At 48.5% G+C, this 27,520-nt stretch overlaps 1 protein-coding gene across 1 annotated transcript; it reads left to right on the top strand.

Annotated features, from left to right (window-relative positions):
• Positions 1-5,449: 5,449 nt before the first annotated feature.
• VWA5B1 (von Willebrand factor A domain containing 5B1) lies at positions 5,450-26,708 on the top strand. Its single transcript, XM_058161434.1, has 21 exons — positions 5,450-5,588; positions 6,368-6,514; positions 7,244-7,466; positions 8,268-8,413; positions 9,870-10,001; positions 10,650-10,774; positions 12,371-12,547; positions 13,603-13,713; positions 14,522-14,724; positions 14,887-15,001; positions 17,008-17,193; positions 17,650-17,839; positions 18,212-18,405; positions 21,220-21,400; positions 21,915-22,256; positions 22,702-22,839; positions 23,171-23,290; positions 23,866-23,940; positions 24,346-24,406; positions 24,840-24,963; positions 26,019-26,708. Exons 1-21 carry the CDS (start codon positions 5,450-5,452, stop codon positions 26,706-26,708), a joined length of 3,819 nt encoding a protein of 1,272 aa, XP_058017417.1.
• Positions 26,709-27,520: the final 812 nt, after the last annotated feature.

Raw genomic sequence — 27,520 nt, forward strand, 5'->3', positions numbered from 1 at the left:
GACACAACGCCAGGCGCAATTAATGCACCACGCCGGCATCTTCTGCAAAACGTCACTTTGCTTGGAAGGCAGGTAGTCCTCGGCTTACGACCACAGAACGGAGCCCAAAAGCTCTGCCGCTAAGTGAGACATTCGTTAAATGAATCTTGCCCCATTTTACAACTATTGTGGCCGCAGCTGTTAAGTGAATCGCTGCCATTGTTAAGTTAGTCGCACGGTTGTGCAGTGAACCCCCCCCCCCACATGGACGTTGCTTGTCAGACGGTCACAAAAGGGGATCACGTGACCCCGGGACACTGCGACAAGTCAATTGATAAGACTTTTGATCATATGACGGTAGGGATGAAAACTGGTCATGAGTCACTTTTTTCCAGTGGTGGTATAACTTTGAATGGTCATTAAATAAACTGACTTCCTGTACTAAGCGGTTCAGGTATTTGTGCCCGGAAAAGCCTTTAGTTTTGAGGGAAACTGCGAACATGGTTGTCTGAAGCCCCCCTTAAAATGAGGGGTTAAGATTCATAGTGAGAGACTTGACTCGTTTAAGTCCTGCAAAGAGAAAACACAGGAGGCTTTTCCTCCTGGGATATTTACACCTCCCTCGCTGCTTTCGGTCAACCTCGCTGTAGTCGCTACGTAAAAACCCCGATTCTGTAATTCAGTAGCTAATCGAATCTTGCAGCTGTGCTTAATCTGAATTCATGACCCCAATAATAGGCACACACAGTAGGCCTGGCTGAATCTCTTCTGGGGGGCACCACTTCCGCCCAGGGTTTAACCGACCGAGAGAGAAAGGCAGTTGGTGAGAAACAGCTGCAAAGATCGAACGCCAACCGAGTGCCAATCACTGACCAAAACTATCTCTGCATCAGGTTGCTTCCAGCTTTAGGTCCCAGGAATTGCTCTTTATTCAGTTCAAGCTTTTGCTGGTAGACAGTCCCCGAAGGGGAGGCTCCATTTAGCTCCTCCCTCCATCGCTTCAGTTTTCTTAAAACTCTTCCAAATCAAACGGTCCACGGGTCCGCTTTCCCAGGCAGGGACAAAAAGAAACAAAGAAAGTAGCCCAACCCTCACCTGTTTCTCTACCCCAAACATGGAGGTCAGCCTTGAGGGTCACCCCCCAGAGACAGACGTGTGGGAAAATAGCTCAATTTGAAAGAAGCTTCAGGGAATTTTGCAACTCAGCCTCTGAATGACAAGGGGGCCATTCGGAGACCCTAGAACCCAAGGAAGTGAGAAAACTGTTCCCTTGGAGGTGGGTTCTCTTTGGCACACCCTGGGAATGTGTGCAAACTCCCCCACCCCCGACGCCTTCGCTTTCTCTCCCCCTCCCTTCCTGCTGACGCTGAGCCTGTCTGCAACACCCCCTCCCCTTCCTTCCTTCCTACTGGGAAGACTAAACCCTTGATTTATTACCCTTCGCGAGAGCAACACTGTTCGGCAATGAATCACTCGTCCTCACCAAGAGGAAATCGAACATAAAGAGAGTGGGATGGATCCCTTGGCACATCTGTTTAGAGCTGCCCTTGACCGACCAGAGGGTCCATGGTCGCTCTTGGGATCCGTCTGGGTCTCCAAGACTCCCCCTTGGCTGTTTATTAGTGCTCCAGAGCATAAAGGCAGTCAGGGCCAGAGAATTTGAAGCAGAGTTGTGCAAAATCCAGCCCATCGTGGCCGGAGCTCATCTCTGCTTTCTATCCAAGGACGGCCCCTCTGCAGCTGCACCTGTCTCGCCCCCCCCCAAGAGTTGTGTTGCAGTTTCAGCAGCAGAAAATGCCCCACAAACAGCAGCAGGTTCCCGTCATAAGGTACCCAAGGAGGAGGAGGAAGAGGAAGGAAAAAATTCACAATAGCCAGATTAAAGATCTGATCCCTGGAGAAGCCAATCCCAGCCCATTGGTCAAATCCCCCCCACCCCCATCAATCCGGTAGCAAAACACTCCGCAGGAGATCTCCAAAACCGATTCTCAAACTCTTTGAGGAAAAAATGTGAAAACTGCCAAGCAGATTCATGGGGGGAGCTGAACAGCTGCTTCATCTGGGAATCGCCCAAATGTCAAAGAGCCTCTGATTTTCCACCCCAGACTTTTGTGTGTGTGTGTATGCTTATATAAAAAAATTATCTTATAAACAAACATAACATTTAATACATCAGTCATTCCTTCCATGTAACATCTCGGTGTTTTCTTCATGGCTCTCCATCTTTTTGTTGTTTCTAGTTTTTTCATTTCAATTTGATCCATTACCATTTTTCACAAACACAATATTCTAATTATACCATTTTCTTACGTAACTATCAATTGCTTATCTATATCTTTTTTCTAACCAATGATAAAATTGATCCCATATCTTAAAATATTCTGAATCCTTTCTTTCTTTGATCATCAAAGTTAATCTATTCATTTCTGCGCAATCTAATTTTTTTTTAATAACTTCTCCTTCTAGGGGTATTTCCTGTGTTTTCCAGTTTTGTGCAAAAACAATTCGTGCTGCTGTTATTATATATATAATAATGTATAATCAAATAAATATTCCAGGATTTCAAATTGAACGATCAGACAGAATTCCAGAAACATCTGGTAAAAAGAAAGGAGGAGGCTTATGCCTATATATTAATTCATCCTGGTGTCAAGATTTTAACATAATTTACAAGTTCTGTGACAACAATTTAGAGACTCTAATTATCAACTGCAAACCTTACTATTCGCCTCGTGAATTTTCCTCATTTCTTCTAATTGCTGTTTATGTCCCACCACAAGCCTGTGTAAACGAGGCATTACGAACTCTAGCTGACCAAATCATGGAGGCTGAAGCCAAACACCCTGATTCACTGGCCATTGTTTTGGGAGATCTAAACAAGGCAAACTTAAGGAAAGAACTACCAAAATACTTTCAGCATGTCAATTGTCCCACCAGAGGCAAGAATACTCTAGACCACTGCTACACAACACTAAAAGATGCCTATCGGTCTTTACCACGTGCAGCTGTAGGACACTCTGATCATTGCATGATTCACCTTGTACCTGCTTACAGGCAAAGACTTAAAGCCATAAAACCAATAATTAAATCAGTGAAAACCTGGACGGAGGAATCAGAATTAAAGCTACAGGCATGTTTTGACTGCACTGATTGGAATATTTTAAAGATACCTCTGCAGACCTGGATGAACTCACAGATACTGTAACATCATATGTCAGCTTCTGTGAAGACCTATGTGTACCTACAAGGAACTTGCGAATACACAGTAATAACAAACCTTGGTTTACACCTAAACTTAAGCAGCTACGACATTCCAAAGAGGAAGCCTACAGAAAAGGTGATAAAATGCTGTACAATCAGGCCAGAAATGCACTAACAAGGAGATAAGACCAGAAAAAGAAAGCTACTCTGAAAAGCTAAAGAATCAATTTTCAGCAAATGAACCAGCAAACATGTGGAAAACTCTTAAAAATATCACCGGCTATGGCAAACCTCCTTCCCAGGCTGAAGGTAATCAACAACTGGCAGATGACCTGAATGAGTTTTACTGCAGGTTTGAAAGGAAACTACAGCCACCTATCTCCACAACCCCATCTCAGACACACCAACAACAGCCAAGCCTCCTACAACTGACCCCATTTCATTGGGTTCACAACCCCTAGTGATCACAGAAAAGGAAGTGCAGGACCTATTTCACAGACAAAAGCCAGGAAAAGCTCCAGGCCCAGACAAGATAACTCCTTCTTGCTTAAAAGTCTGTGCTGACCAATTGGCCCCCATCTTCACCCATATTTTCAATAAATCACTAGAGATGTGCTATGTTCCTTCTTGCTTCAAACGCTCTACCATCATCCCAGTGCCGAAGAAGCCCACCATCAAGGAACTGAATGACTACAGACCAGTTGCTCTAACATCTGTAGTCATGAAAACCTTTGAAAGGCTAGTGCTTTCCTACCTGAAAACCATCACGAATCCGCTCTTAGACCCCTTGCAATTTGCATACCGAGCAAATAGATCAACAGATGATGCTGTTAATATGGCTCTGCACTACATCCTACAACATCTTGAGTCTCCAAAGACCTATGCAAGGGTCCTTTTTGTAGACTTTAGTTCAGCATTCAATACCATCATTCCAGACATTCTTCTAACTAAGCTAAACCAGCTACAGGTACCGGAACAGACTTGTAAGTGGATCACAAGCTTCCTAACAAACAGGAAGCAGCAGGTGAAGCTAAGCAAGATCACATCAAATACCTGTACAATTAGCACAGGGGCCCCAAGGCTGTGTGCTCTCCCCACTTCTCTTCTCTCTGTATACCAATGACTGCATCTCCAATGATCCATTTGTTAAGCTACTGAAGTTCGCAGATGACACAACAGTGATTGGTCTCATTCGAGACAATGACGAATCCGCATATAGACGAGAGGTCGAACGACTAGCCTTGTGGTGCAACCAAAACAATCTGGAACTGAACACACTCAAAACCGTAGAAATGGTGGTAGACTTTAGGAAAAACCCTTCCATACTTCCACCTCTCACAATACTTGACAACACAGTATCAACAGTAGAAACCTTCAAATTTCTGGGTTCTATCATATCGCAAGATCTCAAATGGACAGCTAACATCAAAACATCATTAAAAAGGACAACAAAGAATGTTCTTTCTGCGCCAACTCAGTAAGCTCAAACTGCCCAAGGAGCTGCTGATCCAATTCTACAGAGGAATTATTGAGTCTGTCATTTGCACCTCTATAACTGTCTGGTTCGGTTCTGCAACCCAACAAGAAAAACACAGACTTCAGAGGATAATTAGAACTGCAGAAAAAATAATTGCTACCAACTTGCCTTCCATTGAGGACCTGTATACTGCACGAATCAAGAAGAGGGCCGTGAAAATATTTGCAGATCCCTCGCATCCTGGACATAAACTGTTTCAACTCCTACCCTCAAAACGACGCTATAGAGCACTGCACACCAGAACAACTAGACACAAGAACAGTTTTTTCCCGAAGGCCATCACTCTGCTAAACAAATAATTCCCTCAACACTGTCAGACTATTTACTGAATCTGCACTACTATTAATCGTTTCATAGTTCCCATCACCAATCTCTTTCCACTTATGACTGTATGACTATAACGTTACTGGCAATCCTTATGATTTATATTGATATATTGACCATCAATTGTGTTGTAAATGTTGTACCTTGATGAACGTATCTTTTCTTTTATGTAACACTGAGAGCATATGCACCAAGACAAATTCCTTGTGTGTCCAATCACACTTGGCCAATAAAATTCTATTCTATTCTATTCTATATTTCACCCCAGACTTTTTCTATCTCCACCAACCAGTCCCTGCAGTGGCCTGGTGGACGGATGCTTGTGGCCATCTTGGGCTGATGCAATATTTCTGTTTCAGAGGAGAGTCGGAGCTCCTTTTCTGCTCTAATCCTAAAACGGCCGCCAGGATGCCAGGCTTGGTCAACTGGACAACCGGCACCGTCCTCCCTCTGGCTGTCTCGGAGGTCACCTCGTGCGTCAGTGGCTATGCCTTTGGAATGACCGCCTGTCTGTCCTACCGCAACTCCGAGAACCATCCTTTCGAAGGTCAGTAGGACTGCCTCTCCTGGAGTCTCATTCTTCTATTTTTCCCCCTGCATTACAAGGGGAGGAGAACTCTCCCAGGTTCTGAAGAGTTACAGGTAGTTCTAGACTTTGAAGTTCAAAAAGTGACTGACTGTATAACCGGTCCTCACACTTTCAACCATGGCAGCATCCTCACAATCATGTGATCAGAATTCGGGCGCTTGGCAACTGATTTGTACTTATGACAATGGCAGCGTTCTGGGGGGCGGTGGGGGGGTGTCACGTGATCGCCATATGCGACCTTCCCAGCCAGCTTCCAACGAGCAAAGTCATTGGGGGAAGCTGGATTTGCTTAATGACCACCTGATTTACTTTTAAAAAAAAACTACTCCCTTTTTACGACCCTGCAATCCCTTAATTTGGGGTAGAATCGAAGCGACTGGATGGAGCTGAGCGTTTACTGGCCGGATGCCCTTCCTGATGCCTACACAGGGTTCACAGCAGATTTTTTTTCTTTGCGTAATTCACGTAACAATCATGTCAAAAATGCCCATAATTCGGGCATCAGTCACTTAACACCTGCTTTGCTTAGCAACTAGCCTCAATTATGGTCCTAAGTCAAGGACTACCCATATTTGGAAGGTGCCAAGCAAGACACCCCTTGGGTTTCCATATTTCACTCTGGGGTTGCCAAAGCAGATGGGCCCAGGGATCGTCCTGAGTGGGGCTGGTTCTCTTGGTAGTTTTTGTCTTTCTTGGGGAGGTTTTATTCCAGCTGAAAAACTGCCTTCCTTTCCCAGGCTTGTTTGTCTATCCCCTGGACGAATACACCACCGTGGTAGGCTTTGAAGCGGTGATCTCTGAACGGGTGGTAACGGTGCAGATCAAAGACAAGGCGAGAATCGAGGAGAGCTGCTTCAGCAATGGAAGACCCCCAGATGAGGAAGGTGAGAGAGGAGGAGGGGAGGGGGCAAAGTATAATCCCAGGTAATATGCAGCCTCCGATATTCTATGTCTTGAACAGGGGTGAAATGTAAAATTTGTTACTGCCAGTTCTGTGAGCGTGGCTTGGTGGGGGTAATGTGACTGGGTGGGCGTGGCCAACTTTTTTTTTAACTTTTAAAAGCATTTTTTAAAAGTTTCAGCCGAAGAGGTTGTAAAAAAATGGTTTTAAAAGCCTTTGATGATCCCAGCTGAGCCATGTAATCATCAGAGGCTTTTTTTTTTTTTACTCTCAAAGGCATTTTTTCGGCCTAAGAAAAAATGCTTTAAAAAGTTTTTTTAAAAAACCCTCTGATGATCGCACGGCTCAGATGGGCAGGGGGGCGGGCAGGGATTTTTGCTACCGGTTCTCCGAACCACCCACCACCATCTCTACTGGATTGGGTGATCTGGTCTGAACCGGGAGCATTTCACCCCTGGTCTTGAACCTTCAAGGTTCTAGGAGGCAGCAAACTAAAACTGTTCCCTGAGAACAGGGTTCTTCAAACTTGGCAACTTTTAAGACTTGTGGACCTCAACTCCCAGAATTCCATGCTGGCTGGGGAATTCTGGGAATTGAAGTCCACACGTCTGCCTTAGAAAAGAAGATCCTGGCACCTCCTTGAAAGCCTTCAATGAAATGTAGACAAGGCCTGCTAAGCAGACACAGGTCACCTGAACTTCCTTTCCTGTAGGCCACGTAGTTTTGGATGAAGACCTGGAGAGGATCATCTTTGTGGCCAGCGTGGGCATTGTTCCCCCTCAAGTGGATGTGTCCATCTGCATCAGCACTTCCTCTGAGCTCCAGACCCTCCCAACCGGGGCCGTCAGGGTCCTCCTTCCGGCCGTCTGTGCCCCCAGAGTGCCCCAGAAAGCCTCCGATCTGACCAGCAGCCTCTCGGGACACCACCTCCTCTTGTAAGCAGCCCCCCTACCCCCGATGGGAGTCTCTTCTGCCAGAGTTTGCTTTGAAAGGAGAGAGATGAGTTGAGATCCGCACAGATTTTAGTCTCCTGGATTAAGGCAGGAAAAGACAAGGAGAAAACCCAAGAAAAAAGTCCTTTTTTGAGTCAGATTGCCATTGCAGCTGATCTTTTCCTAAAAAAAAAAAAAATCTAATAATGCCCTGAGCGGGAAAATAATCTTGGATAAGCAGCAGTTCATCAAAACCACTTGTGGGAGACTTTTATGATGGGGAAAGTGCGTGTTAAATAAAAAAGACAAGACGGTGAAATCCCAAATGCCGGGTTTTTGCTTGTAGAAGAAAAACAAAACTGAGAAGATATTTAATGCGCTAGCAGCAGCAGGATAGAAAAAGAAAAAAGCCAAGTTATTAGGATACCAACCTTTAAAGGAGAGCATCTTGGAAGGGTTGAAAAATTGGTGGGTTCAGCTTTGAACATCGTTTTTTTCAGCTAGGTTTATGCCTGGCTCCAAAACTCGCTTTGATTGTGGGGCCCTTGGAGTTGGATGGTTTCCTTGCAGATGTTTCATGACCCAACTAGGGAACGTCATCAGCGCTAGTAGGTTAGTGGGGTTTGCTCTCTGTTTATATACAAGTCCCCACTCCCTGCTAGCATTGATGATGTTCCCTAGTTGGGTCATGAAATGTCTACAAGGAAACCGCGCAGCTCAGAGAGCACCCGGGACCCCACAGTCCTCCTCCTGGTCCTCCTCCTCCACATACAGACATGCTCTGACCAACTGCCTTCTCCTCAGCAGGGACAGGCACTGCAGTGGGACATTTTCTCCAGAACAAGCAGGGAAATTTTGCCTGCCGCATCTCCTGGAAGCCGAGACCACCAACCCTGCGGAGTACGAGTTCAGCTTCTCCCTGGAGATCCGAGGGCCGTGTTTATTGGCAGGTCAGCTGGAGTATCAAAGGAAAGGTGGAGGTGGAGATAAGAGGCAGGAAAAACATCTTCTGGGCAGCCGGATCTCTGGTCCTGGTTGAAGCCAGATTCACTTATTACTTGGGCTGGTCAGTTTAAGAACCTCTGAAGAACCTAAGCCATGCCTGGGCCCTCTTCTCCAGCAGCCTGTCCACCCAGTGGTCAACCAACTAGTGTCCCAGAAGATGGCCTTCAGATGGCCCACTGCCCTCAAAGTTAAGATCTGCATGAAGACCCCCATTGAATGATCCAGGGAGCTCTCCAAGGTGCTGATGTGGCCAGGCCTCATTCAGGGAATCCGTGAATTACAACAGTTCATTTGTTGACTGTTCGAAGTTATGATGGCACTGAAAAAAGGGACTTATGACCATTTTTCACACTTAATGACCAGGGCAATAACCCCAGGGTCAGGTGATCGTAATTCAGAAGCTTGGCAACCGACTCATATTTATGACGATTGCAAGAAAGTCAGGTGATGCCCTTTTGAGGGGAAGCCGGGCACTTCACAACTGGGTGGCTATTTTAGCAACTGTGGTGATTGTTGGCAAGAAAGGCCATAAAACAGGACAAAACTCACTTAAGAAATGTCTCACTTAGCAACACGAATAACTAAGAAAATCCAAACGCAGGAAGAGGCACCCCACCCTGCCCTCTGCTGCTGAGTCACGACGGCCAGGAAGGGGATTTAATTTGAAAATTTCCCCTGGAAGCCGAGGGAGGAAATGAGGGCAGGGCCGGGCATAGAGCCCACGCGGCCACATGGATCAAAGTGATCCAAATAAATGTAATTAAAAAGACTGTCGAAGAAGCTCCTGAAGAGATGCAAGATGATATTTACAGCCAATCCTCCGGAGAAGTTTTCAGACTTTGCTCTCAAGGGCACAAAGGAGAAGCTGAGGCTGCCTTAATTTGCACATTAGAGGCGGGAGATGTTAATCAGATCTCCCCTCCGTTTTTGCTAAATGCATTTAATGGAGACGGATTCGCCCTGAGATCAGGGTGTCAAAAATCCCCTATACTGCCTCTCGGCCAGAAAAGCCACCTTTCGACGAGGGAATAAAAATATATGGGTGGGTCTTGATTTATGACCACAACTGAGCCCAACAGTTCACTGGCTAAGCGAGACGGTTGCTAAGTGAATTTTGCCCCGTTTTACGATCTTTCTTGCTAGAGTTGTTAACTGAATCGTTACAGTTAAGTTAGGAACACCGTCGCTAAGCGAATCCGGCTCTCCCACTGATTTTGCTTGCCAGAAGGTCACAAAAGGGGATTGCGTGACCCCTGGGGACATTGCGACGGTCATAAATACAAGGCAGTTGAAGTGGAGGCTGAGTGGCCATCTTGAGGGTTTAGGCAGCCACAAAACTGTTTTCTCACAGATCTAGATGATCTCTGAGACCCTCCCTCTGCATCCCCCCTCCCAAAACAGGAGTGGAAAGCCCCACGCACGAGATCCGAGCGGACGCCGACCCTTCGGCCAGGTCGGCCAGGAGCATCACCATCACCCTGGCCAACAAGCACACCTTCGACCGTCCAGTGGAGGTCCTGATCCATCCGAGCGGTAGGTGGGAAGCCTTTTCGGTTCCTTAGCCCGGAGGGTGGGTGAGGGGTCTTTCCCTTGTTGAAGAAGAAGAGAAACATGGAAGTTGTGGCTGCTCCATCGCTTTTCAAGAAGAAAAAATGGACAGCCATTTGATCGGGATGGTGGAAGCTCTTCTGCTTTGGTTGGATTAGAACCTTGGCAACTTTAAGACTTGTGGATTGCAACTCCTAGAATTCCTCAGCCAGCAAAGCTGGGAGTTGAAGTCCACAAGTCTTAAAGTTGCCAAGGCTGGAGACCCCTGGATTAGAAGAACTCCAGGGTCCCTTCCAACTCTGTTGTTTTGTTATTCTATCCTTCTGTTCTTCTGTATGAACTAGAAGACCTCCAGGGTCCCTTCCAACCCTAGGATGCCATGCTATAAGCAGGCTTTCCATTTTCTGAGAACCGTCCCTGCCAATCCTTGTTTACATTTGATCTCTCTCTCTCTCTCTCTCTCTCTCTCTCTGTGTGTGTTTTTGTTGCACTTGTTGCAAATTGCAGCTGTACAAATGAGAGCCAAAAATCGTGGCTTGCTCTAAAAGGGGCGAAGCTGCAGAGTTCCGGAGAGATTCTGCCGGTCCCTCCTTTTGATTATCTTGTTGTTTCCCCTCCCCCCTTATTTCCCAGAGCCCCACATGCCCCACGTCCTGATGGAGGAGGGGGACATGGCCCCTGCCCAGTACGAGCAGCACCTGAGGGGGCGGAGCGATTTCATCAAAGGCATCAAGAAGGACCCCAGCCCGGAGAAAAAGGTGAGGAGGGGGAAGGGTGTGGGGTTTTGCCACAGGAGGGACATGGGGCGCAAAGACCTCCTTTCTATTCCTTTAAGCCCCGAGCCTGCAGATTCTGCCCGAAGTCCACAGCTCTTCCTCTCCTACTTAAAGAGGGGCCATCCATTCAGACATGCGTCTTGAAACAAGAAAGTCAGTTGACTCTCCAAAAGAAAACGCCTCTGGGACTTTGCTTTAGATCTGTGCAGCCTGGGAACATCTTTGCATCCCACCCTGTCTGCAATTGTCCGATTCTGCCGAGCCCTCCTCTTCTGCTGCCCTCTGGCTCTCTTTTTTTATTTTATAAACAAACAATACATAATCAATCATTCAGTGTATCCTCTAGATGTTTCTATTGTGTCTTCATCATCTTCTTTTTACTCCTCTGATCTTCGTTTCTTTATTTTTCCCATTTCTTTATTGTAACACTCTCCCCATACTTCAATTATTATAACATTTACTTGTTTACTGTTAATACATTTATCTATATCTCTTCTCTAACCAATTGTAAAATTGTCTCCATACCTTGCAATATTCCGAATCCTCTTTTTCTTTAATTGTCAAAGTCAGTCTATTCATTTGTGCACAATCTAATATTTTCTTAATTACTTCCCCTTCCGAAGGGATTTTCTCTGCTTTCCATCTTTGCACAAATACTATCCTCGCTGCAGTTATTACATATCAAATATATCTTTTATAATAATAATAATAACAACAGAGTTGGAAGGGACCTTGGAGGCCTTCTAGTCCAACCCCCTGCCCAGGCAGGAAACCCTACACCATCTCAGACAGATGGTTATCCAACATCTTCTTAAAAATTTCCAGTGTTGGGGCATTTACAACTTCTGCAGGCAATTTGTTCCACTTATTAATTGTTCTTTTCTTCGCTAATTTTCTCTGGAAGGATTCCCAATAGGAACAGCTCAGGTTTTAAATCAATATGTTGTTCAAGCATTTCTTCTAACCATGTTTTAATTCTAATCCAATAATTTCTCGCTTCTCGACATGTCTGCCACATATGATAGTATGATCCTTGTGTCTGATGGCGTTTCCAGCATTTAGCTGATTTGTCTTTAAACATTTTTGCCAATTTTTCAGGTGGCATGTGCCATCTATAAAACATTTTATATTGGTTCTTTTTATAGGCAGTGGACATTGTTAATTTATAATCCCTTTCCCATAGCTGCTGCCATTTATCTAGTTCAATTGAATATCCAAAAATTTTTTTTGCCCAAGCTATCATTGCTTCCTTTACTTGCTCTTCTTCCAATTCAATACTGAGAAGTTGTATATTTTTTTGATTATTTTATCATCTGTTCCTGTGAGTATCCTACCCAGATCTGTCATTTCTAAATAAAAACCATATGACTTTACATTTTTTTCATATCTTGTTTGTATTTGTATGTGGATAAACTCCCCCCTCCCTGGCTCGCTTATCTGCCCGTCCATCCATCCGTCTTTATCCCATCCTCTAACCAGCCCCAGAGAAAGTTCTCCCACCATGAATTGCCCCAGATGGGTGGGCAGCCAGAAGAGTTTTAAAAATGCCTTTTAATTTCTCTTCCTTGGTCCTTTCAGACTGAAATTATCCGCAAGAGGCTTCACAAAGACATCCCTCACCACCCGGTGATCATGTTGAACTTCTGCCCGGATCTGAAAATGGTGCAGCCAAACCTCCGGATGACCCACGGAGAATTCATATTCCTGGTGGACCGCAGCCAAAGTATGGCTGGCACAAACATTGCTCGGGTGAAGGTAGGATGGCTACGCCGCGGGGGCCTTGGATTGAGGGGAGTGCCATGAAGGAGGGCTTGGAGGGAGAGAGAGAAAGAGGGATCCAGGTTCAAGTTCCATTTTATCAAATTCATGGAACGAGAAACACAAATTGGGGTACAAAACTCTCTTTAGACTTTAGAAGCACTGCTGCACAACCTCAACAGCTTGAAGATGGGTGGACTTCAACTCCCAAAATTCCCCAGCCAGCCACACTCTTTTTCACACTCTGAGTCCATCCCACTCTCCAGAGTGGAGAGATTGGAGAGAAAGGGATATGGTTAGGGAATTGGATGAGTTGAAGTCCACCCATCTTCAAACTGCTGAGGTTCTGCAACATAACTCTGCACTGCAGTCGAAAGGAAAGTTAGACACACACAACCTTTGTAGTGTGCAGACTGCACAACAGGGATAGGAAACAAATGGAAAAAAATTAGCAACTACCAACCCTCGAAACGACGTGATTTCATGGCATGCCTGGAATGCTAAGTGCCCAACGCTGCGTGACATTGGCCGGAAGAAATGGACAGGTTTGGTGGCGTCTCTTCCCTGACAGGTCTGCCTTCCCTGAGCTTGGAAGCTGCCTGCACCAAAACCTTGCAGTGTTTCTCAAGAGGTGACTCACCATTCATTAATCCAGCTTTGAAAGTCACCGATGCCAAAGGCTGTGGGAGGAGGAGGAGGAGGAGGAGGAAAAGGACTCTGGGGATCCTGAGTGCTCTCCGAGCTTGGTGGTTTCCTTGCAGACGTTTCATGGCCCAAATAGGGAACGTCATCAGTGCTAAAGGAAAGTGGGGTTTGTGGAGAGGAGGAGGAGAGCTGTGGGGTCCTTGGTGCTCTCTGAGCTTGGCTGTTTCCTTGCAGACATTTCATGAGCCAACTAGGGAATGCCATCAGTGCCCTCGGTGAGCAGAGTGCATTTTCACTCTCTCCTTCACCGAGGACTCCCTGCTGGAACTGGGCGTCTCTTGGCCCTTCGTTTCCCGGAGCGAGAAAGCCTCGGATCCCTGACCCCTGAGCGTCTCTGTTTTTGGCAGGACGCCCTGTTGGTCATCCTGAAGAGCCTCGTGCCGGGTTGCCTCTTCAACATCGTTGGCTTCGGATCCACCTTCAAGGCCATCTTCCCTGCCAGCCAGGCCTACTCGGAGGTAAAGGGAGGCATTCTGCAGTCCACCCTGGATGTGCTGGCGCAAGGGCTGCTTTCGCCCGGTTGGTTCCTTCTAACCTCCAAGGTGGTGGGGATGGCAGTTTCTGGGTCAGTCCATGCAAGCCACAAAACGGGTTGATTCGGGGATCAGAGCCAGCCTGTTGTGTGAACAGAGCCTCAGCCCATACGCGACACCTGATTTCGGGGAAGACTCTGCTCCCTTTTGAAATGCAGCAAGTCCTTGACTTACAACCACCATTACGCCCAAAATTCCTGTTGCTAAGCAAGACAGTTGCTCAGTGGGTTTTGATCCATTTTATGGACCTTTTTCGCCGCAGTCGTTAAGTCAGTCACTGCAGTTCTTAAGTTGTTAAGTGAATCGGGCTTCCTCATTGACTGGGCTTGTCAGAAGGTCGCAAAAGAGGATCAAATGACATTGCAACCGTCATAAATACGAGCCAGTGGCCAAGCCTCTGCGTTTTGATCATGTGACCTGAGGCTGCAACGGTCATAAGGGTGATAAATGGTCCCAAGTCACATTTTTTCAGTGCGTTTGAAACATTGAACGGTTACTAAGTGGGCTGTTGCAATTTGAGGTCTACCTGTATTTTTCCTTCTCGTGAGGGGGAACTTAGCTAACTCTGTTCTAGCCATCCAGGTCCAGTCCTTCTTCCCTCCCTCCCTCCCTCCCTCCCTCCACACCAGTTGTGTGTGTGTGTGTGTGTGTGGAGGTTTGTCCAGATGTCAAAAGGTTGTCCCAGCGATCCTTCCTGGTTGTGTCCAGAGACCCTTCTCTGCTTCTCCTGCAGGAGAACCTGGCGGGGGCCTGTGAGAGCATCAAGAAGATCCGGGCGGACATGGGCAGATCCAACATCCTATCTCCTCTGAAGTGGGTCATCCGGCAGCCAATCCACCGGGGTCACCCCCGCCTGCTTTTCCTGCTGACAGACGGGGTGGGGGGGAACACGGGCAAAGTCCTGGAGCTCCTACGAAGCCACGCCTCCTCCACTAGGTGGGCCAGGGGACATTCAGCCCACAAGAGGGGCTGACCTGGCTGGGGGCCAGCTGGGTGTTGGAGGAGGGTGGGTGGGCAATCCCTCCCTCCCTCCCTCCCTCCCTCCCTCCCTCTCTCCTTGCCCACCTGCTCCCCTCCTCTCCTCTCTTCCGGCTGCAGGTGCTACACTTTTGGCATTGGTCAGAATGCCTGCCAGAGGCTGCTAAGGGGCCTGGCCGCCGTAACCAAAGGAAGTGCCGAATTCCTGGCCAAAGGGGAGAGGGTGCAGCCAAAGGTGGGCCCCTCAGACTGTGTGCAGCTGGGGCTGTGCAGGGGGGAAAAAGTCCCACTGTGTTTTTTAAAAAAACATTCTCCTTCCATCTCACTTCTTTTTTTTAAAGGAATGGCTTTCTATTTGGGGATGACGGTTGATTTGATGCAGTTCCTATCAAATAGGACAAGGAGGAGGAAGAGGAGGGACAGGAAAGGAGAGGAGAGGAAAGGAAGATAGAGGAAGGACAGAAAGAGAAAGGAAAGGAAAACAGAAGAAGGACAGAAAGGGAAAGGAACGAAAAGGATAGGAATGGAAAAAGGAAAGAAAGGAGACAGAGAGAGAGAGAGAGAGAAGATTAGAAGACGGGAGGCTTAAATGTGTGAAGAACAGTGGCAGGAATTGGGTACGGTTAGCCTAATGGAGGGAAGGGCTAGGGTTGACATGATGGCATCTTCCAATATTTGAGGGGCTGCCACAGAGAGGAGCCCATGGACATAGTTCTCCAAAGCAACAGAAGGCAAGAGCATTTCTGTTTATTCCTCGGTTTCATAACCTGCCTTATCTCGATGTCCCCAACACAGCAGCAAACAGAAGGATTTTTCCTCCTTTGTATCCCCACCCACCGCAAGAACCCCGTGAGATGCCCTGGGCTAAGAAAGAGAAACGAGGGAGCTCCTGGGATTACTCCGCAGTAGATTACTTGGCTCAATCAGCGTGAGCTGAAATGCTTGCCGGATAAAAACCGAACCAGCCCAAGGACTATCAGAGATGGTCTTACGAACCCTGAGCATTTCCCATTTCCCCTTCTGCAAAAGGAGGGAGTGGGAGAATGAAAGGACATTCCCCACCTCCAATAATGATACATGGTTTCTGCTCAGCTGCCAAATCTGTGAGATAAAAGACGGGAGAGAGAGAGGGAGGGAGGGAGGGAGAGAGAGAGAGAGAGAGAGAGAGAGAGAGAGAGAGAGAGAGAGAGAGAGAGAGAGATGGCATCATTGACTTCTTGGCGTGATTGAAGGTCAGAAAATGCCAGCTACTTGCGCAGAAGGTGTTTATGAGTTTTGTCAGAAACATCACTGGCAAATGACGAGAGCAAAAATTTATAGCTGAAAGACGGCAAAGGCTCACAACTACAAAAGCAGGAAGGAGGGGATTAGAAAATCGCCTCTTTTTAAGAAGAACCGTGTTCGTGTTTGGGGACCTGCCACAAAGCCTGCCAGATGTTAGAAACCTCTAAAGGCATTTACCTGTCCCCAGAGTCTCGGACATAATCCTCCCTAGTTCTCAGGAAGATAATAAAGGAGGGGAGAATGCATTGCAGAACTCTATTGCTTATATCATTATAATAAAAGTAATACAACAGAATCACAGAGTTGGAAGGGACCTTGGAGGTCTTCTAGTCCACCCCCCTGCTCAAGCAGGAGACCTGATACCATCCTGGACAAATGGCTGTCCAGACTCTTCTTAAAAACCTCCAGTGCTGGGGCACCTGCAATTTCTGGAGGCAAGTAGTTACTGTCAGGAAATTCCTCCTTATTTCTAGGTTGCTTCTCTCCTTGATGAGTTTCCATCCGCTGCTTCTTGTCTTGCCTTCAGGTGCTTTGGAGAATAGCTTGACCCCCAAATCTTCTTTGTGGCAGCCCCTCAAATATTGGAAGATGCTATCCTGTCGCTCCTGGATCTCCTTTTCACTAGTCTAGACATCCCTGATTCTGCAACCGTTCTTTATATGTTTTATCCTCCAGCCCCCTAATCGTTTTGGTTGCTCTTCTCTGCACTCTTTCTAGAGTCTCCACATCTTTTTTACGTTGTGGCAACCAAAACTGGATGCCCTATTCCAAATGTGCTCTTATCAAGGCGCTATTTAGTGGTCTTCCCTGCAGACCGATCAGAACAGATGGGTTTTGTTTGGGGTGTACTTGAATTGGGGGTGGGGGGTTTACTGCGATCAGGGCTCTGCGCTTTAAGGGCAGCGATTAAGGTGACCACCATCTGATCTGAAATTCTCTTTTTCCTCCGGGTTTTAGATGATCAGGTCTCTGAAGAAGGCCATGGCACCGGTGGTGAGCGATGTCTCCGTAGACTGGGTGTTTCCCGAAACGACGGAAGTCTTGATTTCGCCTGTCAACGCCAGCTGCCTCTTCCCAGGAGACCGTCTGGTGGCCTACAGCATTGTCTGCGACACGTCCCTGTACATCTCTAACCCCCGGCTGGTGAGTGGAGGCAACCGACTGACTTCTGCTAATCTTGATCTCCGTGCTCAGTCATCTGTGGTTGATGGAGCTTCAGGTCCATGGCTCCTTGACACACAACGTACGCACGAAGCTGCGCTGAACAACCGTGTCACTTATTTCAGTGCTGTTGTGACTTCGGACAGTCACTAAATGGAGCGTTGTAAGTCAAGGGCTTCCTGTATTCAAGCCAAAACCCAAGAATCTTCGATATGAGATCATTGACCAATAAAGAACCATCACGGGTCTTCTGGGGGAGAAGAGATCAAGGGTTGGGTTTTCTCATAGGTAACCAATCCTGGTTTATCAGCATCCATCATGGTAGTTGTCCTACCATGGTTTCCAGTGACTCAGTCAGCTTCCCAGAGTGTTACACAGAGACCTGGCACTCTGCCACTGAAGACACGAATGCAGGCCAACCTGACTTTCTCTCCCCAGGACAAGAGGCGCCGGTACAGGATGCTGCATTCGCAAGAATCGGGAAGTTCTGTTTTTTTCCACTCCCAAGAAGAAGGAGGAGGAGGAGGAGGAGGGCTGGAGAACTGGGAGATTACCAAGGACCCCGAAAGTGGATTTCCTTCGGAGAGGAGCAGTGGGGAGATGGGAAGCGAATCGGATATAGATTCAGGTGGGTTTGGACGGATTCAATCATGGATCATGTTCTAGAATTGCCAATATTTTTACCAATGTATTCCTTTGCTTTGCAGAATCTTTTTTTTTTTTTAATAAACTGGAGAACACTGAACTTATGGAAAGATAAGAAGGTGGATAAATTTGTGCAACTTTTAAGGAAAAGGGGAGTGTGTTGGTATAAGAATCAGGAATGCAAATTTTATTATCTTTGACATGCTAGACCTCCAGCTCTTCAAGGACTCCCAAACCCAACCAGGGTTTTCTTGCCCAGGGTCTCTCCTAATGTCTAAAGCCCACCCCGGCTGCTCAATTATTCGATGCTTGTTGTTTAGCTGCATCCACTGACGGAGGCCTTGTGTTTTCTCAGGCACTGACCCCGTAACGACATCCCAGCGAAGGGCCTACAGCACCAATCAGATTGCCGACCGGGAGCCCCCACAGAAGCTCCCCACGGCCAGCGACTCCAGCTCCGTCCCAGGCTCAAACCCTCTCCGGAAAGTCCACCTGCAGGACCTCAGCCGGATCGCTTCAGACGCTCAGCCCTGGCAGGTGGAGCTTCAGGTGAGGCTCCCGGGTGCTTCGACCAAAAGCTTTCAGGTGGTTGCTTGAGGGCAAATTCAGCAGCGGGTGGGACTAGAAGACCTCCAAGGTCCCTTCCAACTCGGTTATTCCATTATTCTGTTCGTGGACGCACAAATGTTGGTGCCATTCTTCTGCAGGAGGAAGTAGCAACAGGGTGTGTGTGTGTGTGTGTGTCTGTGTGTGTGTGTAGACCTGTGCCTGTGATCGGACAATCACTCCCATCTTTCCCAAATGGGAAAACAGCCTCGGGGAATTTAGGAGGACTTGGAAGCAGTGGTGAAATCCATTTTTTTTTACAACCGGTTCTGTGGTGGGCGTGGTGTGGCTTGGTGGCCATGGCAGGGGAAAGGTATTGCAAAATCCCTATTTCCACCCCACTCTGGAGCCAGCCAGAGGTGGTATTTGCTATTTCTCCAAACTGCTCAAAATTTCCGCTACCGGTTCTCCAGAACCTGTCAGAACCTGCTGGATTTCACCCCTGCTTGGAAGGCTGCAACCAGAGACCCAGAGAGCAGCAGAAACCAAGCAGCCCCTCCCAGCAAATTGCAAACCCTCCCCCCCCCCCCAAGGGAATTGCCAGAGAAAGCAAAATCAGAGAATAAGAAAAAGAGACCTCTGCAAAGGAAAGAACCATCCCACTTCTGGGCCTCCTTAGATGTGCCAGCATGTGGGGAATCGATGCGATCTCTAGGATTGGCAGGTGGCAGTGCTCCCCCGCCCCCCCCCACTTGCAGCCCAGCTGCCTCCGCTGGTTCCAGAGAGCAGGACCGGTCTGGGAGCGCAAAGGTTTCCATAGCAACCCAAGGTGGATCGTGCAGGAGCCTTAAAACAAACACCCAGAGCTCCACGGGGCGAGATTGGCAGGAGGCAGCGGAGACTTAATGGCGTTGAGTGGATGACGGTTAGATCGATGCGCTGGCTCCTCCGCCTCTCATTTAGGGCCATTGTCTCATTAAATCACAGCCGTCCCTACGGGGCCCAAAGGGACCTTCACGGAGTATAAAGCCGCTTGTGAAGGCTGCACCATCTTCGCAGCGCAAAGCCCTCCGCTGCCACCCTGTTGCACCAGAGACGGCTCTGTCGAGGAGCCCTCCAGAGACAGCGATCCAAGGAAGGGGCCTTGGAGGTCTTCTAGTCCAGCCCCCTTCCCAAGCAGGAGGCCCTCTAGCCTTCTGTTCAGTCTTCAGTCTTCCGTTCTGGGTCCCAGGCAGCCCCCACAGAGAAAAGGGCCTCTTACTGGCGACCCGACTGGACTCCTTTGCAGAAATGGTCGTAGGTCGGGGATACAGGTAGTCGACTTATGACCATTCGCTTAGTGACCGTTCGAAGTTACGACGCAGTACTGAGAAAAGGTGACTCAGGGCCACCATCAAAGCATCACCATGGCAGCGCGATCAAAATTTGTACGCTTGGCAACCGACTCATACTTATGACGGTCACCGTGTCCCAGGATCGTGCGATCCCCTTTTGCGACCTTCTGACAAGCAAAGTCCATGCGGAAGCCAGATTCGCTTAACGACCGGGTTCCTGACTTTAACAGGGGCTTGCTCACTTAACAATTGTAGCAAGGAAGGTTGTAAAATGGGTCAAAGCTCACATAACAACTGTCGCACTTAGCAATGGGAATTTTGGGCTCGGTTGTGGTTGTAACTCGAGGATCCTTTGTGTGAAAAATTGGACGTTTTTCATCCTTGCCACACACACTTCGGTGGCTTCTCTCCTCTTCCGTGTCCAAGCTTCCACCCGTGGCCTTTTCAACACACACGGACCACAACCACCCCGAAAAGGGTCCCTGCGTGCCGCTGGAATCTCCCATTTCTCTCCCTCCGTGCAGCTATTAAAACGTTGGCTTGAGTCAAAACCTCCTTTCTCTTGCTTCTGTGCCTGGCTTGCTGTCGGGGGCTCAGGCCCATCCATTTTTTGGCCTCCCGAGAAGCGTCAATCAACGCCTGTCAAAGCTGGCCGTGACTTCCTGGCCTGGACAGACAACAAATTGGTGGTGACGCAAAACTAGCTTCCCCGTCCACCCCATAGAAGATGATTTGTGACTTGAATTCTGGCCGACAGCAAATTTCCACATCGTTTCTTCAATGCAAGAAGCAAAAGGCTCAGGTCCCTTCGGCTCCGAGTTTTAAGGGTGTCTTAAAACTTCGCTTGTCGCACCCCGAGGGTGGCCGTGGCAGGATTGTGCGTAGGCTGGTGGTGTTGTTCTTTTCTTACCCTAGGTTTACCCTGGAGTGAAACACGGCACAAAACAAAGTCGGGTGTGGTTTGCCGGATGTGTCGGTGTTTCAGGTGGTCCTCGACTTACGATTCAGCCCAAAATTTCTGTTGCTAACGAGGGAGTTGCGAAGTGAGCTTTGGCTCATTCTGTAGCTGTTCATGCCACCGCTGTTAAGTGAATCGCTTGACTTGTGAAATTAGTAACACGGTGGTTAAGGGAATCTGGCTTCCCCATTGACTTCGCTTGTCAGGAGGTCACAAAAGGGGATCACGTGACCCCAGGACCCCGCAAATGTCATAAATACGAACCAGTTTGCCAGGCACCTGAATTTTGATCACGTGATCTTGGGGATGCTGCTGCAGCGGTCGTAAGGGTGAAAAACGCTCCTGAGTCCCTTGTAACTCCGAGCGGTCATTAAACGAACTGTTGTACGTCGAGGACTACCTGTACAAGACGGGCACCGATTTCGATTGCTGTATCTCAGGAACACGTTTACTGAGTCACACGTGTGTATGGTGAGGGCAGTGTGGCCCTTCCTCCTCCCCCGTCACGTGTCTTCCTCTGATCAGCCTCTCACAGCCAGCCCCACCCCAACCACGAAGAAGGTCCGAGGAGTCGGTGCCCGGCGGCCATCTCTACTCCAGGACCTGCAACAGATGCGCAGGGGCCCCACGCAGACAGTGGCAGGGACGGGACCCGGGTCCCTTTCGGGATACACGTATTCGGACGGCCGAAGCCCTGGAGAACTGGGTAAGCTGCAATGGTGGCTTGCATTGACTCTAAGATGCCCTCAGAGCTTGTAGGCCCTTGATGACCCAGCAAGGCAGCCACAAGGCCTCTTGTGTCGGGTGGCTTTGGGAGTCTACGCATCCACACCACACACAGATGTAGTAAATGGAGCCCTTTGCAAAGTGAGCATCCCACAAGTTGAGTTATTCTTCGTGTTGCGCGCGACAACCCTGCAGGTTTCCTCCCAAATTCTCCTTCTGCAAAACTGCCTTCCAAATTTCTTGCAGATGAGAGGAGAATTTGGGGGGGGGGATTGGTGTGGGTGAAGGACCAGAGCCAGCTGGGGCTGGTTTAAGGAATGCTTTGCTTCCTCTTGTTAGGCTCTCGGGAGTGGGAGGTCTCACTCACTTAGGTCTCACTCACTTAGGCTCTCGGGAGTGGGACGAGGACCCCCTGCCCAGAAAGCAGGTTAGACGTCCCCGGGTGGCTTATGGATTCCCAGCACGGGTGATCATCTCTTTGACGTTTCTTGCAGAGTCTGCCCAACATCCATCCTTCAATTTTGAAACTGAGTCCACCTCGGATTGGGACCTTCTGGATCCGGAACCGGGTTCCTCGGCTGGTGATGGCTGGAGGGGGTCTCGAAGGTCGCTCTGCAAGGCCCTGGTGAAGGGGCTCCAGAACGGCGAACCGGTCAAATGGGAGATAACCTTCGACCTCGGCCCCCTCTTCCAAAGCAGAGGAGACAAGGGCCAGGAGGAAGAAGAAGAAGAAGAAGAAGAAGACATCTGGAATGAGACTTTCCACCACCTGGCCGCCAAGTCCATCGTCCAGGACTTCGAGCAGCTGGCCGAGCGGGAGTTTGAGATCGAGCATGGTATTTGGGCACCCCTGGATTAAATTCTGGTCTTGTTTAGCTGGGCCCGATGACCTCGCTGGTTTTTCCGCTGCCCCTTTCTCTGGGGAGACCTTCTCTGAGTGAAGTGTTGGAATTGCCCTAAATGTATATTTTTCAGACAGATTAGGTTATTTTCTCCAGAAACAAGGCAGGTTTCTTTCTCGCCCAGAATTGGAACAAGGCTAAATTGGTCACTGAACATTCGCCAGGCGAATTCCATACTGCTCTTTGGACGTTTTAATGCAAAGCAGGGAACTCTCGTTCTAAGTTCCCCAGCTGCGATGGAACTGAAAATGATAAAAAAAACATGCACTTGCCACCTGATGTTTGCAGAACTTTTTGAGCAGCGCAAATGATGGGAGAGATGTGCAAATATCCTGAATCCATCTAATACGCAGTTTATTTTTGGCCCCTCTGGCTACAGGGTCCGGGCGGCGGTATCAAGCCAACGCTGTGCACACCAGCAAATCTTGCAACGTGATCAGCAAATTCACGGCGTTTGTGTCAGTCGACTTGAGCAGCAATGACTATTTGCCAACCGTTGTTAAATATCCCAACACAGGTGAGGCTCAAAGCTCTTGTGAAGATACATATGTTGGCATTCAAAACCCAGATAGTTTTTCTCAACCTTGGGCATTTAAAGATGCACGGACTTCAGCTCCCAAAATTCCCCAACCAGCGTGGCCCATCGAAGATCATAAAGTCAGGTGCGACTCACTTAACAACCACCTGGAAATTCTGGTTGTAAGTCAAAGACCCAGGTCTATTTTTTTGTTGGGCCAGGCTGTTATCCCTTGTTCATCACTCCAAAATATTTCCTTGAATTAGAGCAGGTCCTTGGTCCTCTGAGCCCTTTTAAGATGGACCTTCTCCCCCCCACTTCTTTTGTTGAGGTCCGTTGATGAAGTCCTCCAGCCATCGGAGTTCTGGGTTCGAGAGCCGACGGCATCGAGGACTCTCAGCTAGCTGGGGGCGGATTCATGACGGCGCAGATGGTGGGCTGCCCAACGCAAGTAAGATTGTACCTGGAGCTCTTTTTTCACTCTGCTCAATTGCAGTCATAAGTCAAGGACTATCTGTACAACTCTGAGGTCCTAATAAGCAGTCCTTTAGATCCCCTTGTTCTTTTTTATTTATTTAATCAAATTTATATACTCTGTTCTTAAACAGAGGCAAGCACTCCGCACCAGCCATGAAAATTCATCCAGGCTCCTCCTCACCCTCATTGCTGTCCGACTCCTCTGCCAGCTCCGCAGGCTGCTGGCGGACCACAACACCCTCCACGTGGCTGCCAGATCAAACCATCCATGCTTTAGTTTTTCTCCTTAACTTCCACCCAAGTCCTCCAGAAAAAAAGCAAAAACCCACCTTCCCTTCTTTATGCTCCTTAATTTTCTTCCTGCAACGAACCAGTTGAAGAAATGGTTTCAAACTTAAATTTAACTCCAGGCGCCAAAGATCAGGATCGCAGCACTGATTTTATTCCGAGTTATGCTGCGCACCAATGTTTACATGTCTGAACAAACTTTGCTGCTCAGAAAACTTCAGAAGCTCCTGATTCGGGGCCACTTTTTTTTCCCCATTCCAGACGCAGAAGAGAATATTTTGTCTCCTTCGGGCTCACTTTCTTCCTCCGGAGGGAATCACGAGAGTTTTCCAGATGGTAGGAGAAGAAACAAAAGCATTTATTCCTTCCGTCTGCCCAGCTCAGGGTCATTCTCTGTGATTGGCAGCTGCTGTTTCCTATGAAGGGTAGTCAACAAGTCTTAAAAGTTGCCAAGTTTGGAGGTCCCCTACTCTAATTTATACCAGGGGTGAAATCCAGCAGGTTCTGAAAGGTTCTGGAGAACCAGTAGCAGAAATTTTGAGCAGTTCAGAGAACCGGCAAATACCACCTCTGGGTGGTCCCAGAAGTGGGGAGGGAATGGGGATTTTGCAGTATCCTTCCTTGCTATGCCCACCAAGCCACGCCCACCAAGCCACTCCCACAGAACCGGTAGTAAAAAAAATTGGATTTCACCACCGATTTATACCCTACATCATTGCTAACGTTCACCTGTCTTTACAGGGTCGCTACGTAGCCCATCCGTTTCCTCTCAAAAGTCCATCGAAAATTTCTTTGGTGCCAGGTAAAATTTTCCTTTTGTCCCCAAATGTGGTTGCTGTTTACTCACATAAGAACAGAAGACAATATGCAAACTTTTTAGAGAATTTGTCAGAATTCTTCTTAAAATTTGGAATTAAGTGTTCCTGGTTTCCTAGCAATAAACAGGGTTTATCACCCTGTCTCAATCTTCTAATGATTATATTTCCCATGTTTTGATGAACTAAAACTTAAAATATTTTGCACATTCTGTGATAGCCACAATTGGAACTCAAGTCCAGCAATGAATGGAAACGAATCAAGGAAAGAACCAAAGGAGAAATTTTCTATCAGTGAGAACAATTAGCCAGTTTTGAGTTTTGTTTTGTCAGAATGTGATTAAAGAAAGAGACCCTAAGGGGGAAAAGGTTCTGGCTGTGTCATAGCTTCTTTTTTGGCTCCGTTTCTTCTTCATCCAGGTTGACGTTTAACAAGACCAGACTCCTGACCAAGGCTGCCCGAGGCTTCATGGGGAAGTTTCCTGCCAAGAGCAACGAGCTCAGTTTGGAAAATGAAAATGAAAATGTCGATTATCTGCCATTGGTGAGCATCCCGGGTGGGGGACTGGGGCTGCCTCAGAAAATTTAGCTTTGAGGAAGTTGAAAGAGATGTTCCTTTCTTCCAAACTCTCTCTCTCTCTCTCTCTCTCTCTCTCTCTCTCCCCTCCCCCCTCTCTCTCCATCCATCCCTCATCATCCATCCCTCTATCTATCCCTCTATCATCTATCTATCTATCTATCTATCTATCTATCTATCTATCTATCTATCTATCTATCTATCTATCATCTGTCTGTCTGCCTGCCTGCCTGCCTGCCTGCCTGCCTGCCTGTCTATGCAGGAAGGGGGAAGAAATTTATTTCTCTTGCATGCCCAGGACCAACCAGGTCTGAACCAAAACAAGCCACAAACCAGGTTCAAATCAGATGCAGCAGTTCACACCTTAATGCCGGGGTCTCCAAACTCGGCCACTTTAAGTCTTGTGGACTTCAACTCCCAGAATGGCTGGCTGAGGAATTCTGGGAGTTGAAGTCCACAAGTCCTAAAGTGGCCGAGTTTGGAGACTCCTCCCCTTAATAACACAGGCAAAAAATGCCTTGCGGATCGACCGTTTCACAGCCCTATCTTACCCAAAGTCTGATGCCCGATGCTGGGCTGTGTGTTTTTAGCCAAATTTCCATCCTAGGTTTGTAGAAACCTGGTTCTCCATCGGGTCTCCGTTGGGGGACTTGAGCAACCGTAATTTACCTTTGAGCTTCTGCTCTTGGGGGCTGGCCTCGGTCATCAGGCGAGTCCCTTCAGAAGAGAATCTTCTCCAAACCTGAGATGTGCCTCCAAAGGTAGCTTCTCCATGAGCCAAGAGAAGGTCAGAAGGTTCTGAGGTTCCTGCTGGATGCGGGGGGAGAACGAGAGCAGCAGATGAATGCTTTGGGACCTTCTAGCTGGGCTGGCTGAGGAAAACCTGGCTACCAAGGTTGAACCGGACGTGAGGGCTCAGCCCTTCTCAGCTTTTTCTGCCCTGTGCTTTTGAGAAGTTCATAACTTCTCAAGAGATGAAAGAACTCTTTTGTTGAGGTCCTCTCCTCTGCTTTTCTCCTCAGGTGTCCCTCCAGCTGGCCTGTGGCTCCTTCCTCTTGAACAAGGCCTTCTCTGAGGCCATCAACATCCCCCTGGAGAAGCTCAGGTGGACTTCGCCGTTCTCTTGCCACCGCATGGACCTCAGCCCTTCTACTAGCTCCAGGAAAGTGGCAGGTCCAGGACAAGCCAAGAGCGCAGGTGTTGCTGATGTTCCAGGGAAACATCTCCACGAAGAGGCTGAGGAGGGGGAGACCGCCCTGCATGGACATCGTTCTGGAGGCCCAGCAGAAAGCTCCTCCAGAGTCCCCAAGGCTGAGACCAGGCTGTCCCTTCCCTCGATCACCATCCAGAGCTTCTCTACCCCAGAGAACACCCCATCACCGCCGGACAGCGGCCGAGGCTCGGAGAGCGAGACCTCTGAACTCCAGGCATGGCTCTTCGATGTGGAGCTCCAGCAGCGAACCGAGCCGGAAGGGATGCTCTGGGCCACGGCGGTGGCCTTGGCGTGGCTGGAGCACAGCTCAGCCTCCTACTTCATTGAGTGGGAGCTAGTGGCCGCCAAGGCCAGCCGGTGGCTTGGAGAGCAGGACATCCCGGAAGGGCGAAACCTGCCAGCCCTCAAGACAGCTGCTCAACAGCTGTTTGTGCTGCTCCGGCACTGGAATGAAAACCTCCAGTTCAACTTGCTGTGTTACAACCCAAAGGATGTCTAGGAAGGTGGAGGGGAGAAGAGGGCGAGCAGAGGCAGGGAAACCGCTCAGGGCCCCAGCTCCATCCAACTTCAGCCAGGCTGGCAGCTACCCGGTTGATGCCAGGGGTGCCTTTGGACCCTGGTGGACTGCAGCTCCCATCTTGGGTTGGGTTGGGTTGCATGGAGCTGGCGTCTTGAGGCATCCGGAGGGCGCCGGTCGGAGAAGGTTGGAGCTGGTTGCCTGGGGACAGTCAGTGATGGCCCTGCCACCTCCCAGCCTTGCCCTCCCTCTGGTCTTTCTCCTGTCCTGTTATTCAGATATGGACGTGGTGCATCCTTGTGTTCTGACCCAGGCCCAAGTAGGTAGTAGTAGACGCAATCAGTTCAAAAACGAACAGACTTTATTAGGACAGCTGAGAATTAACTGATTCTCAGCGTCCTCCAAACTAAATCAAAGCAAATTCTTCGTAACACCATTCTTCAGTCTTATCACCAACCTTGGTCTAATTAGGCAAACTGCCAAAGGCTTTTCTTGGCAAAGTTCAAAAGAAGAAGATGCCGACAGGAAATAAATGCAGCAAGACAAAGAGCAAATCTATCAACGTTTTCCGACAAAGAGCCCAAACGCCGTTGCTGGTTTTTTAAGCCTTAGGGGAGGGGCCAAATCTCTTGGCCCTACTCCCGAGTTGTCCTCTCTGCTTGAGCTGCTCTTGCCTTCTGGCATCTCTTCTCATGCGTGCATTAGGAACAGGATCCTCCTGTTCCTCTGCCTCACTACTGTCAGCCTCTGGAGGATCCGGAGTCCGCACATCACTCCCCGATGGCCTTGGCCCT

The sequence above is a fragment of the Ahaetulla prasina genome, chromosome 18, assembly GCF_028640845.1.
Source record: "Ahaetulla prasina isolate Xishuangbanna chromosome 18, ASM2864084v1, whole genome shotgun sequence".
NCBI lineage: Eukaryota > Metazoa > Chordata > Lepidosauria > Squamata > Colubridae > Ahaetulla > Ahaetulla prasina.

Coding starts and splice junctions, on each gene's coding strand:
- VWA5B1 (XM_058161434.1), top strand. CDS start 5,450: ATGCCAGGCTTGGTCAACTGGACAACCGGCACCGTCCTCCCTCTGGCT. Junction 5,589..6,367: donor CGAGAACCATCCTTTCGAAG/GTCAGTAGGACT, acceptor TTCCTTTCCCAG/GCTTGTTTGTCTATCCCCTG. Junction 10,775..12,370: donor ACCCCAGCCCGGAGAAAAAG/GTGAGGAGGGGG, acceptor TGGTCCTTTCAG/ACTGAAATTATCCGCAAGAG.